The 15,233-nt window shown below is 36.3% G+C and overlaps 1 protein-coding gene across 3 annotated transcripts in view; it reads right to left on the bottom strand.

The window, feature by feature from the left end:
- Positions 1-15,233, bottom strand: part of DMD (dystrophin) — a 2,234,319-nt gene that overhangs the window by 1,355,156 nt on the left and 863,930 nt on the right. For all 3 annotated transcript variants that reach the window (XM_027096086.1, XM_027096084.1, XM_027096085.1), the window contains exons 26-27: positions 14,692-14,862; positions 8,559-8,741 (exon numbers count right to left, since the gene is read on the bottom strand). In XM_027096086.1, coding sequence (XP_026951887.1) covers positions 8,559-8,741; positions 14,692-14,862 — 354 coding nt within the window. The remainder of the gene's footprint in view (positions 1-8,558; positions 8,742-14,691; positions 14,863-15,233) is intronic.

Consider the following 15,233-nt stretch of genomic DNA (forward strand, 5'->3'; position numbering starts at 1 on the left):
GAGAACAGTATGGAGGTTCCTTAAAAAACTACAAATAGAACTACCATATGACCCAGCAATCCCACTACTGGGCATATACCCTGAGAAAACCAAAATTCAAAAAAGTCATGTACCAAAATGTTCACTGCAGCTCTATTTACAATAGCCCGGAGATGGAAACAACCTAAGTGTCCATCATCGGATGAATGGATAAAGAAGATGTGGCACATATATACAATGGAATATTACTCAGCCATAAAAAGAAATGAAATTGAGCTGTTTGTAATCAGGTGGATGGACCTAGAGTCTGTCATATAGAGTGAAGTAAGTCAGAAAGAGAAAGACAAATACCGTATGCTAACACATATATATGGAATTTAAGGGGAAAAAATGTCATGAAGAACCTAGGGGTAAGACAGGAATAAAGACACAGACCTACTAGAGAATGGACTTGAGGATATGGGGAGGGGGAAGGGTAAGCTGGGACACAGCAAGAGAGTGGCATGGACATATATACACTACCAAATGTAAAATAGATAGCTAGTGGGAAGCAGCCGCAGAGCACAGGGAGATCAGCTCGGTGCTTTGTGACCACCTAGAGGGGTGGGATGGGGGGGTGGCAGGGAGGGAGATGCAAGAGGGAAGAGATATGGGAACATATGTATATGTATAACTGATTCACTTTGTTATAAAGCAGAAACTAACACACCATTGTAAAGCAATTATACTCCAATAAAGATGTAAAAATAAACAAAAAAAAACACATTACAGTCTGGGAAATAGAAAGAATAAAAGCATATATAAAATTGCACGTATAAACCTAACATCCCAACACATCAACTATTACCACTTTCTGGGACCTCCTCTAAATTTTATCATATATAAATAACTAGATAGTTAAAAGTATAGTATGGATTTAACTATAGCTCTTTTTAATAAACATTATATCCTATATTTTTTTGTATATTGTTAGGTATATTTTTTAATAAAAATCTAAGGTTTCATTTAAGTAGCTATAGTTTGGTTTCCTTAGTTTTGTTTGCTATTATATCTTTCTGGTGACCATCATCATGAATATGAATTTTTCCATATTTTAAATTATTTCCTTGTGGTATGTTATTAGAAATATGAATATGAACTATTTTGAAGATATTTTTATTTTTCAATGGCTTTTGATATACACTGTAAAAACTAATTAATATTCAAAAGTACTCATATATGAAAAAGCAAAATTTTAAGACTGCTACCAGAAGAATATAGAAGAGACTTTTTTTGACCTTGGGATGGGGAAGAATATCTAAAATAAGACATTTCGTAAAAACTGACCATAAGAAAGAGATAAATAAATTTAATTACATGAGAATTAAAACCTACTCATCAAAGAACACAAGAAATTGAAAAACAGCCTCAAACTTGAAGAAAACAATTGCAAAACTGGAAATAGATGAATATGAAAGGCACACTGAATCAGTTAAAAGATGAACATATAACCTAATAGAAAAATGAAACAAAATCCTGAACCAGTATTTGAAAGAAAAAGATACATGTGATAAACATTCACAAATATGTTCAGACTCATTAGTAACCAGGAGAATGTATGTCAGGATTACAGTGAGATATTTAACACGTTGACTGACACAAATGAGAAGTTTGACAATTCCAAGTGTGAGAGAAGATACACATTAACACAAATTTGTATTTATTGCTGATAGGTGTGTATATTAGAATGATCATTTTGGAAAACAATGTCATTCCCAGTAAGGTGAATATTCACATACCTAACAACCCAGCAACTCCACTTTTCCATACACATCCTCAGAGAAACTGGTTTGGATGGACAACAAAGAGAGTTACAAGAATGTTCATTTCAGTACTTTTTGTAATAACCAAAATAAAAAAAGAAGGAAATGAACCTTAATGTCCAGTGGCAAGAAAATGTACAAATACACTGTATCATATTTACACAGAGAATACAGAAGCAAAAATGAAAACTTCACCAAAGAGAGCCATATGGATGAGGCCCAGACACAAAAATGCTGAACAAAAAGAGCTAGCCCCAGAAAACAATATATTATAGGTTACCACTTTCTACAACCCTCAAAACAAGCAAAGTTAAGCAGTATATTGTTTAGGCATCCACATGTGTATGATATATTTTTTTTTAAGCAGAGAAATAATAAAGACACTTTTCTGGATTAGGGTTATGTCTGCTGGGAAAAAGTAGGAAGATGCATTAGAGGATAAGAATATTAAAAGAGTCATTTTCTATTAGCTTACAGGTTGGAAATATTGGGCAAATTTATAGGTATAGCAGTGCAATCACTACCACCTGCAATCCCTCCCCCACAACCAAAAATGAAGCCTAGGAAGGAAGTTTTATTTTAGGAGAAACTAAAAATTCTAAAAATTCTATCAGATTCCCCATATTTTCACCTTTGCTCATAGCCCTTGCAAATGATGGAGAACATTCTCTCTCTAACTGATGAAAAGTATCAGTCTAACCTGCCTTGCTAGCCTACCAATTCTTGCTTAGTATTTTATGTACAGTTTATTACAGAAAGTGAAATTAAGTATTTTGCTTTAAAAAGTGATAGAAATCTTAAATCTGGGTCATTTCCAGCTCCTGCTGGACTACAGGCTGTCTTCCTTCTGGGCAAAGATCCCAGTGGGAAAATATAAATATCCCATCTAATACCCGAGGGTACTTTAGAGCTTTGAAGATAAGGAGATGCGATTGGTAATGTGTCTTATTAACTTTGGTGCAGATTGAGATAATGAACTACCTTGCTGATTTAACCATCAGGATGGATGGCCTCTTGTGTCCTCAATGCATCTGAAGGACACAGCTGGAGAGGCTGAATGTACTGGCTTTACAGGTCACTTTTGCAAAATAAAATATAGTCTTACAGCCTGAATTGGAGCTAAAAGCCACTTAGAATAACTGTTAACAGTTTGGAACTTAAAATTACCTTGAAATCACCAAATTCAAAGTGACTTTGAAGAAAGTACAAATGAAAAAGGAAACTTCCATTCAAAATGGAGCTGATGTGGTAAACCCTCCCCCCAACCTGATCCAGTCATATTAAAATGCTAGATAAAATATTTTAAAAAAACCTTTTCAATTTACAGCTGATTTATGAAACAAGTATGAAAAATCCTCAGGTGGCAGAAATAAAAGGGGAAGTTAAGTGCACTAAAGGTTGGGAAACCAAGCTTAACAAAATATTGGCATATCAGAACATAAAAGCTGGGGTATTCAAAACTAATTTGGGATGGGAAAAGAGGCATTGGTCTCATGCATTCCAGGGAGATGGAAAAGCGTAAAGCTGAGTGTCACCTCTCCTGGAAACAAGAACTATAAAATCCCCATCCACTGGAGTATAAGGAATTAGCAAGAAAGCTGAGGATCCTTTGGATTTTGGTTGGAAGATAAGGATCCACCGGTAAGGAAGTGAAACCTAAGTTTATGTCACATGAGGATAGAACATAACATCTCTCAGACTCTGGTAGGGACAAATAGAAAAGACTCATAAGGACCCTCCAATAGCCTAGCACAGAAGGGATTTCCAGTAAAATATAATTCCTACTACAGATGAGCTCACAAACAAAAAAATTACAAGCGTGTGACAAAATTCACTACCATTAGAGGGAGTCAACAGTTGTAACAAATGGTAGAATCCATACATTGTGATCAGAGATAACAGAACATTGTTTTAAAAATTTTATAATAAATAAGTTGAGCCTGGTGATAAAAGTTGCCAGTAGGATCTACTTTTCTTGAGACTAACAACCAGAATTCATACTTAAGAAATAAAATGGCTAAGTTCCCTATATTCCATGTTGCTAAAACTTCTGCTAGATGTTTCTACAAGCCCTCATCTAAAGAGAGATGGCTAATGGGGAGGGCACTGGGGGAACATGAAGAGGGGAGAATTTGAAAAGTTAGGCAATCCTTTTTTCTTACCTTTTTATGAGGGTGTTTAGGGGAAACTCATCTGGTCCCTTGGTCCCTTTTCTTTACAGGATCTAAAAGAGCAATGCTCTTCAAGTGGGTGGGTATATTCAGAAAGGAATGGTTGACATGCATTCCCTACTGAGATGCTGGTATGGCCAAAGAGGGATCAAGGACAACTATTTCAAGTTTCTCATTCCTAAGAGTTACGTAATATGGGATCTGCCAGCGCCCACAGGCTGATTTGAGATATAGTGGGTAAGACAAAAAGGTTTAATTTTCAACGTGGTATAAGGCTATTGGCAAGAGTCAGCCTGAAATTCTTGTTGAATACTCTGTTATCATGTATGCTTAGGAAATCTTTTCTAGGGTTCAAAGTCCATGTGAACAAGGCCAACTGGGCTCTCCATCAGACCACAACAAACCTATAGAGAACAAGCCAGATCAGTAGTGATAACCTATAGAGTCTGGTGATAACAGACTCATCATCACAGATGTGTGTGGGTATTAACAAAACAGTTAATAGCAACTGCAGCCAGCCAAAGAAAGAACATCAGATGAAGAGTATTTTTCCTTCCTTATCCTCCCATATACTAAAATTAGAAGATTACTATCCAGAAATTGAGAGAAGAGGACTGTAAGATCTTTTTTTCTCACTCCCAAATCTGTATAAATTACTGAACCCACAAGATTAAGCTGGTGGAAGATTTTAATAAAGTATGAGATCAAAATTTATATGAGGCTTTTAGGGCTTCCTTGGTGGCACAGTGGTTAAGAATCCGCCTGCCAATGCAGGAGAGACGGGTTCGAGCCCTGGTCCAGGAAGATCCCACATGCCGCGGAGCAATGAAGCCCGTGCACCACAACTACTGAGCCTGCACTCTAGAGCCTGCATGCCTAGAGCCCATGCTCCGCAACAAGAGAAGCCACCGCAATGAGAAACCCATGCACTGTAACGAAGAGTAGCCCCCACTCGCTGCAACTAAAGAAAGTCCGAGCGCAGCAATGAAGACCAAACACAGCCAAAAAGAGAAAAACAAATACCGGACGCAGCCAAAAATAAAATTAAAAAAATAAAAACAAAAAAATTATGAGACTTTTAATAACTAAAAGTAAATGAAAACTTAGAGGATCAGACTGAAATACTGATTAAAAAGCCAACTATAGGCAGAAAATGGAGTTTAACCTGGTTGGTCTTAGTTACTGGAAAACCAAAACTGTTTCATGCTATTACTCATTAAGTTGAGATTTCTCAACCAACTATATTACATAAGTTTAAATTGTTTAAAGGAAAAAACAGAATTACACAAAAGCAGAAGATTATGCAAAAGAGACAAATTTGCAAAACAACTAAGTAAAACATTGAGAAATGGAAAATACAGCCTTTGAAAAAATACAAACACACACACATATAGATAGATGTGAATGCAGAGATGAATGTATTTATATGTCAAAGAATAAATTATGCACTAGGCAGGTGAAGAGAAAACTTGAGAACTGGAAGATGGATTTTAGAAAATTACCCAGAATCCAAAAGATAGAGATAGGAATATAGAAAATATTAAAGAGAAGCCAAGAATCTGAATACAGGATGGGGAGATTCTTCATAGATCTAATAAAGGTTCCCCTAGGAAGGAATGGAGAGATTAGGAGAAAGAAAACCTCCAAAAAAGTTTTTTGGAGACCACCAAAGAAAGAAAGAATCTTTCTGTTCTTATTAATACACCAGGTGACAAAGTACAAATGAAAGCAAATTACACATAGATAGACTGAAACTGCAATGCATCAAAGACAAAGAGAAAATGGAAATGTACCTGAGAAAATTATAAAGAAACGATAATTTGGCAGCAGACTTCTTGACAGCAAGAAATTGCAGAAGAAAACAGAATAACATTTTTCAGTGTTGTAAAAAAATAACTCCCCTAGCGTAATTATATGCTCAGCTAGGCCATTCCTCAACACTGAGAGCGAAAAAAAAAAGGCATTTTCAGTCATACAAAGTCTGAGAGCACTTGCTATTCACACTCAGTGAAAGAGCAGAAGCAAAAGAAGGGTACAGAAAAGCAAAAATCATCACAGAAGTTGGTAAAATAGTGATGGCAAATCTAAATAAATATTAATAATAATAATTTCAACAACACAGTGGCAATAGCACTGACTAATTTAGGGGGATAAGAAATAGGGTGCAACAACAATATGGAAGATGGGAAATAAATTCAGAGTTAAATGATTCTAGTGGTTCTGCTATATCATTGTTAGGTGTGCAGAAATATTTATCATTGGTGGACTTTGTGGATTAAGGTATGCAAGATAGTATTTAAGGTAATAAAGGGTTCCATTAAAATAAATAGCATATATATTCCAAACCAGTGGAGAAGGAATAAAGAGAGACTAAATAACTTGATAACTTTAACACGAAGAGGAAAGTTTAGAAGTGCCATTACAGATGAGAAATGGAACGATAATTCATAAAAAATCTTGAAAATTTTGTTATTAATATGAAAATTAATTAATTTTGGAAAACATACCCCAAAATAGATTTCTGGAGGAGTAGCATATTTCTTTTAACATCTTTAATGGGGTATAATTGCTTTACAGTGTTGTGTTAGTTTCTGCTGTATAACAAAGTGAATCCGCTCTATGTATACATATATCCCTCTGGCGTCTCCCTCCCACCCTCCCAATCCCATCCCTCTAGGTGGTCACAATGCATCGAGCTGATCTCCTGTGCTACGCGGCTGCTTCCCACTAGCTATCTATTTTACATTTGGTAGTGTATATATGCCCATGACACTCTCTCACTTCGTCCCAGCTTATCCTTCCCCCTCCCCGCGTCCTCAAGTCCATTCTCTACGTCTGTGCCTTTATTCCTATCCTGCCCCTAGGTTCTTCAGAACCATTTTTTTTTTTTAGATTCCATATATATGTGTTAGCATATGGTATTTGTTTTTCTCTTTCTGACTTACTTCACTCTGCATGACAGACTCTAGGTCCATCCACCTCACTACAAATAACTCAGTTTCCTTTCTTTTATGGCTGAGTAAAATTCCATTGTATATATGTGCCACATCTTCTTTATCCATTCATCTGTCGATGGACCCTTAGGTTGCTTCCACATCCTGGCTATTGTAAATAGAGCTGCAATGAACACTGTGGTACATGAACAAACAATCCAATCCAAAAATGGGCAGAAGACCTAAATAGACATTTCTCCAGAGTAGCATATTTTTAAGTGAACAACATGAATAATAGAAAGCAAAGAATAATGATGATGTAAAGAAATTAGGAACCTAAGAAAACAATATTTAAATGTTTTATTTGAATATGATCAGAAAGCACTTCCTTAGATATAAAAAGTCCTTATCTCATATAACATGATATTGAATCAGTTGTGACTTCCTTGAAACTTTCAGGGTCATCTCTTCCCATTCTTTGTTTTATTTTCTGTAGTACTGACATAGCACCAATTGAAGAGATTTTCCTTTATATTCTCAGCAACTATAATAGTTCCTTGAATACAGAAGGCACTAGGCAAGTGTGTGAGGAGTGAATTGGATAAAAAATGAACAGGGACTGATAAATAAAGAAGGAACTGGAATTGATAATGGAGAAACTTGGAGTTGTAATATTGGAAATCTTGGGTACAGGGTGAAGGATACAGTTTTAATATTTTTTAAAGGTCTACTCTATTGGTCTGAGTTTTATCTGCCTCTAAACATAAAACACTTAATATAAAAAGCTCCCTAAACAATCATGTTCTTCAACAATAATGGGACACCTGAATTCTTTATCAACTATATTCACAAAGATGACTCAGTTTATGCAGGAGAAGTTGGCTGAATTTAAAGCCCAATTGGTGTGCAGTATCTGGCAGCTTCAGCATTTGGTAGTAGGTAAAGTTTTGGCGTCCTTGACATGATACAAACTGCTAATAAACAGTATTTTCACAGTATTTTACAATTACATGGTAACCACTTGGGGTATCTGAATTTCTTATCAAGTATATTCAGAGTATCATAACCTAAGGAGTAAAGCATATGGGAAAGATAAGGCAGGACTTATGATAATAAATTAATATAATGTAAAATGTCCAGAAAAAAGCTAGTTAGACAATATGTCTTGTAAAGAACTCTATAGGGCACCACAATTGTTAAAGAGAATTATAATAAGATATACTTTCTCCCCAGAATACCTTCCTGCTAAGATAATTATATGACTTTATGGACATTCAAATATATGAAAAAAGAGAGACCAGTTTCTATAAATCTTGAGAAAACTTATTCATGGGATTTTGTGACCTAATAATAATAATAATAATCATAACAACAACAACAGACTGGGAGTGGCTTACAAGTACTGAGTGCTAGGCTAAGTACTTTATATAGAATAGCTTATTTAATTTTCTCACTCTATGAAATCAGTATTATTTTTATGTCCATTTTATAGATAGGAAATAGGTTTATAGAAGTTAAGCAAATGGCCCACAGTTGCAAACTTGTAAGTGCCTGAGTGAAGAATTTGAGCCTAAGTAATCTTAAACCAGAGTTTGTGTTCTTAATCACTATGCTTCACATATAACCATAAGCTGACATATACTAATTGATAAAGATCCAGAAAAGCAACTGACTTCCAAAGTCTTGCATTTCCCATTCAGCCTGGTGCAGAGCCACTGGTAGTTGGTGGTCAGAGTGTCAAGTTCCTTTTTTAAGGCCTCTTGTGCTGCAGCTGGAGCTTGAGCTATGACATTGTTTACAGACTCAGTGAGGAGTTTCACTTTTGCTTCTTTTTGCTGGGCCTCTTCTTTAGCTCTCTGAAAAATAAACAATGCTCTCTTAATAGCAAGGCAATGACTTTACTTTCAAGATGCATTCCTATATATCATATTCTTTCTTCCTTGCAACATTTCTGTTAGAATGAGATTAATAAAAATAAATCCACTACTGACTGCAATCACTTCCATAAATTTGAGTTTAGTGATGGGACTTCCTTGGTGGTGCAGTGGTTAAGAATCCACCTGCCAATGCAGGGGACATGGGTTCGAGCCCTGGTCTGGGAAGATCCCACATGTCATGGAGCAACTAAGCTGCCCATGCGCCAAAACTACTGAGCCTGCGCGCCACAACTACTGAGCCTGTGCACAGCTACTGAAGCCTGTGCGCCTAGAGCCCGTGCTCTGCAACAAAAGAAGCCACCACAATGAGAAGCCCGCGCACCACAACAAAGAGTAGTCCCCACTACCCCCATCTCACTGCAACTAGAGAAAGCCTGCGTGCAGCAATGAAGACCCAACACAGCCAAAAATAAATAAATTAAATTAAATTAAAAAAAAAATTTGAGTTCAGTGACAATTGGAAACTTGCAGGAAAAAATTTATAATCAGAATGTAACTGACCTTTAATCAGAATAGTTTGAAAAGTAGTCTGTATGTGGATGTGTATTTGTGGAGAACACACAAACACACATACACACACACACACACATATATATACACACACATATGTGAAATAAGCAAGAAACAAATATTTCAATGCTAACTAGGTTCAAAAATATCTCATAGTCTAGAATTGAAATCACTTATAAATTACTCAGATGGATGAATATTGAAATCAGTGCAAATATCATTATTTAAATCAAAGAATAATTAACACAGAAATAAGTCTTCTTAATGCTATATTTGGAACATATTTTGTTAAAAGAAAGCTGTGTTCAGTAACTGAAAATGCGTAAGAGAAAGAGAAGAGAAATTCCTGACATGAGGGGGCTGGCCTAGTACAGCTATGCCTTGGTATTCTTGTGTTGAAGATAAACTGTTTCACAAAACATCAATATCAGACATGCTACTTTGTTACCACTGCAGATCATGACAGAAATTCCACTCCATAATCATGTAAGAATATAGACAAAAACATAAACAATGTCCAAACCAGAAAATATCAGACACTTCCCCATCCTGTTAATGAGTCACTGCTGCTTCTTTATCAATTATTACGTATCTTCAGCCTCTCTCTAGTCTTCTCTCCTTCCAGGAAAAATGTATTAAGATACCCAATCACAGAGTTACTCCTACTAGGTGTCAAAATGAAATCCAGAGCAAAGCCCTTAAACCCTCCCTTAAATCATCTAACACAAACCCACATCCTACAACAGGTTTGAATACTCTCTTACTCGTATAACCCATGGTTGCCCATGGTGTGTATTCTCCCTCATTACCAAAAGTAATAAACTCAACTTGTTCAACTACAGGAGTGTTGCTATTCGTCTGTGGGTTACTATGAAGGCCGACCTTGAGACGAGCTTTCCAGCATAAGTAGTTTATGCACGATGTGAAGGAAACAGTGGTAGGGAGATGGGGAATGGAAAGAGAATGGAGATTAGAAGGGTATACTTATTAACCCAGCAATTGCTGTTGGTGACTGGAGTTTAATCCTGCCAAGAAGCTCTGGGAAACACAGGTCTCAGGTTTATCCCACTCAGGGGTGAGGGCACTGGGGTATTTATACATCATCTCCCATCATTGGTTGAACCCTGTTGGGGGAATGTTAATTTCCTAGTATGTGAAGCCATACTCAGGTGGAAAAAGTGGGATTCGGTGGCCTCAGAAAGCTGTCAGGTAAAGAAATGCAGATTCTGGCAGGTGGAAGTTGTGCCTATATGCAGTATAGTAGTGAGAATAAGGGGATATAGGCAGTAAATGGGCAAAGTCAGCTATAGAATGCCTTTCTAATTTTCAACACAATCACTCTATGCCTTTGGATTTAGTCCCATAATGCCTTAAAAAGTATAAAATACGATAGCAAATGCAAGTTGTTTTGACTATTAAATGACTGCCTTCACTGATTTTAATTGATTGAAATTTTATTTCAAAATTTTAAATAAATCTGTCTTTTGGCACACTGAGCATGGGATTTGTTTCTATGCAAACCATATTTTGGCCAGTGTAATTTTAGCATTAAAAACAACTTTGACAAACATTAATCACTTAGTATGTGCTACTGTGTGCTATGACAGACATGTCGTATGTACTACCTCACTGGATATTTAACGAAACCTTGTGAAATAAGTTTTGTTTTCTCTATATTACACATCCGAGAACCGAGGTTCAGAGAGTTTAAGTAAATCATCCTGGGAGTTACATCTTTTCTTTCACATAGCTTCTGTTAAGCCCATCTCAAATCCTCTGTGAGATGAAGAAGGAACATGATGTAGTGGATCCAGTGAATGAAATTGCATTTTATGCAAATTATAAACAACCCATGAAACGATCAAAAATGCAGAATAAGAAACATTTCCCCCTGATGTTTAGGCGTTCATAAATTCTTTTTTAAAATCAGGCTTAGAAATTGGGAAAGGTTCAGAGAAGAATGGTAAGAGAAAAGGAGATCATGACCAATTTCTCCACTGCAGGGAAAGGTAGAAAACTAAATGACTGGTATAGTTTAGACATAATCCTCATCAGAAGTGGTGGCTTTTTTTCCATATATTTCTAGGAAGCTAACCATCATAAGCTCAGACACTTTTCATTGCCAATACCTCGAACCAGTGGTTGTCAAAATGTGCTTCCTTGGAACCACCTTGGAACTTATTCCTTGGCATGACCTGGAAACTTTTCAGAAATGAAAAATCTCAGGCACCACCTCAGTCTTCCAGGTGATTCTGATCCTCCCCCCATTGGGATTATTCTAGCCTGCCCCCCCACAGAATGAGAATAGCAAATACATGTATGTAATTCCTAGTAAACACTAGGACTAGAGTTACCATATTGTAAAAATTTTAAAAAGAAACAAAGAAAACCATCAAAAACTGAAATTCCAGAGTGTTTTTAAAGGGTTTAATATAAATTTCAGCATACAGTCACTTCAGACCTTCAAAAGAATCAGATGTTGCTAATGAAACACTCCCCTTGGCTCTTTTATGTTAATAGAAAAGTTTTGTTTACAGAGAAAAAAGAAGTCAAAAGCAGCATTATCATTTTCAAGTAAAACACAGGAGAGAAAAGTAAAGAAACAGAAAGTCTCTACTTTTTATCTGACTAAATCAAGGAGAAATGACGAAGTAGGTCTATGAGTCTCTTCCGACAATGAAGAAAAAATTGCTCTCAACAGGAGCACAGGTGGAAGCCTGAACAAGGTACTATCACTACCCTCTAGGTAGGGAAACAGACTGAAAGAGATTACCTTGACTGGCAGACGGAAAACACAAGAAATGCCAACTCCCTTTGCTGTTGTGGACACAAGCTGCCTGAGCTTTTCCTCTTTTCAATATTACCCCCATATGCACCAGTTTTGTAGCTAAATCTGTTATTTAAACATGCAAATCAGTGTGAACTGATTGGTTGGGCCACTCATTTCAGGGATTGTGTATAACTTTTTAAAAAAAATTGAGACAGTCTACTCTCCAGTACTGGAAAAGGAAAAGGGATCTGACTGAGTGGTTACCAGATAAGCAAAGTGTTCAAGGAATGAGGGGAGAGGGCCAGATCCAAACAAAGGAACCAGGAAACACAGAACAGCTGAACACAAGCTGACTGCTGATTATGTCCTTAGGGATCTGAAGTAGTGGCTATGCAGCATTAGAAGAGATGGCGAGAAAAGCCATGAGGGAATTGAGACTTGCGAGGAAAGGCAAGTGGGGTGGCACATGCTTCACAGAATGGAATGGAATGGCATATCATAGCTTAGAACAGCTTAGAATGGGATAGGGATAGAGGGAAATATATTCTTGATTCTACCACAGATAAAGCCTGTGACTATGAGTAAATTATTTGACCTATCTGGGAATTTCCGTTTTCTGATCTGCACAGAGGAAGTGTAGACTAGTTTCCTTCCAAAGTACCCTCCAGCTCTCACATTCTATAATGATATAATTTCCTTAATGGGGACCTCCCCACAGTCAAACTTAAAATCATTATAGTCCTTCCAATGGCTTTCTCATTTCACTAAGAATGAAAACCCCTCCGTATCCTACAAAGCTCCTGTGTTAGCAGATATCTACTCAGCCCCTACAAATCACCTCAGGTCATTTATCCTGTTTTACTCTCTTCAGTCAGGTGGGCCTCTTTCTCTTCCCAATTAGCCTTAGGGTCTTTGCAGGAGCTCTTCCCTCAGAATGGAATGTGCCCCGTAAGACATTTTTAAGGTTGGCTTTTTCTTATGATTCATATCTCAGATTAAATATAATTCCTCACAAATGCCCTACCAATCAACCCTTTCTAAAACAGCATCTCACCACCTCCAACTGCCACCTGCGCTCTAGTTATTATTTATTTCACAATCCTGGTTTATTTTTTTGGGAAATCATCATGATCTCAAATGAATTTTTAAATGTCTCCATTCATTGCCTACCCCCCCCCCGCCCCAACTAGAATGAAAATTCCAAGAAGTCAGGTAGCTTTTATGTATTGCACACTACTGTATTCTGTGTCTAGAAGGGTGTTTGACAGTAAGTATACAATATTTCTTGATAAATGAATGATGTATGGTATTGTTAGATTAGAATGATTCTGTAGTTTTTAATACTCAAAGACACTATTACTGTTTATCCAAATATAGTCTTCCTTATATGTTTTAATTTTAATTTCCATGTGACTAAAGCCATATGATATCTTTGATATTTAAGCATCTGAGTTTTCATGTGGGCACATTCTACTATTAATTACAATATTCATTGAATAATCATATAAAATATATAATAAAGTGCATATAATTAATTTCTTACCACACAACAATGATAATAATGGTAATAATAATTAACTAGTTTGGGGCATCTATTTTGTGTACTACATTAGGACTTTTATGTTTCACCCTTCAAATAATTCTGAAAATCAGGTATTTTGATATCCAGTTCACAAATGAGGGAATGAAAGCTCACTGGGCTTATGCAACTTGCCCAAGTTTACACAGTTGGCAAGGGGCCAAAGCAGGTTTTAAACCCAAGTGTCTAGCTCCAAAATGATTCTGCTCCATCATGAGGCCTCAAACCAAACAAATATGTATTAATAATTCACCTAGGCTAATGTGGTTAAAAAATGTGTTATTGCTAGTACATGAAGATAATAAGTATCATTATAGCTGCAAATCATTGAGTGCTCACTCTGAGCTAGGTAATTTACTTACATTTAAGTTTCAATCCTCAGTTGATACTTTCAAGTTATAAAATGAGATGATTTACACATGAAAAAATAGAGGATTACACTGACTACTGAGTTGTCCGGGGCCATCCTGAAATGCAGTTGTGTAGATCCAATTACCAAGCTTCACCTCCCAGTCCTTTCTACATACCAGTTTCCTTGGTCCTAAATCAATGTTGTATTTTTTATCCTATCGTTTCAAGAGAAGTTCATGTAAACACAGTCCTTTTATCCATATTAAAGACCATCAGCTAAATTATTTAGTACTCCCAAATTCTAAGAAACCCTTTAAACCACCAAATTAACACAGCCTGTTGACATTTCCAACTGTCATTTCAATAACACTTTGACATATTTCCAGTTTGAATTTGCATCAGCTAGAAACATCTAATGTGAGTAGCTGATTCCAATCTCTTAATAGTACATAATTTCAAGGGGAAAATGCTCCAAACCGTGATTGTCAATATTTATGTTGTGACCACAATGCATAGACTTAATAAATAAAAAGTTTAAACATTCTATACAATGTATATCAAACTTGAAGCTAAATCAATCAAAAAGCAACCTCTACTATTAAACCAAGAAAAGAGCCGACTGTGCAGAATCACAATTTGTTTTATTTGGTTTCTTTTACCTTCATCTCTTCAACTGCTGTCTGTAATTCATCTGGGGTTTTATATTCAAAATCTCTCTCTAGGTATTCTTCTTCAGCTTGTGTCATCCATTCATGCATCTCTGATAAATCTTTCTGAAGGCTTACAGTTTTATCCAAACCTCCCTTTAAGGCCTCCTTTCTGGCATAGACCTTCCATAAAACAAACCAAGAAGTAAAGCATGAATATTGAAAGTCACAAAACATTACCATTATATTATTATTGACGAGTCTGTAAATAATAGAAAGCTTAGATACAAAAGATGAAGCAAGAAGTAAAAAGCTTACATGAAGGAGGAAAGTAAGTCATAGCAATTGGATACACTTAATTTCACCTAAGTGTTAAAATGAGATACAGGCATTTCCTTGGCATAATGAACAGATCCTCTTAAGACCATAATTTAGCTATTGTGTATGGTAATGCATTTCTGCAAATGGAGAATAAAGAAAAACATTGTTTCAGTTGGAAGAGTAAATTTGTTGGCACACAATAGAAGTAGAAATTCTTTGTGCTCTTTGATGCT

The sequence above is a fragment of the Aethalodelphis obliquidens genome, unplaced genomic scaffold, assembly GCF_003676395.1.
Source record: "Aethalodelphis obliquidens isolate GAN/ISIS:26980383/991018 unplaced genomic scaffold, ASM367639v1 scaffold98, whole genome shotgun sequence".
Classification (NCBI taxonomy): Eukaryota; Metazoa; Chordata; class Mammalia; order Artiodactyla; family Delphinidae; genus Aethalodelphis; species Aethalodelphis obliquidens.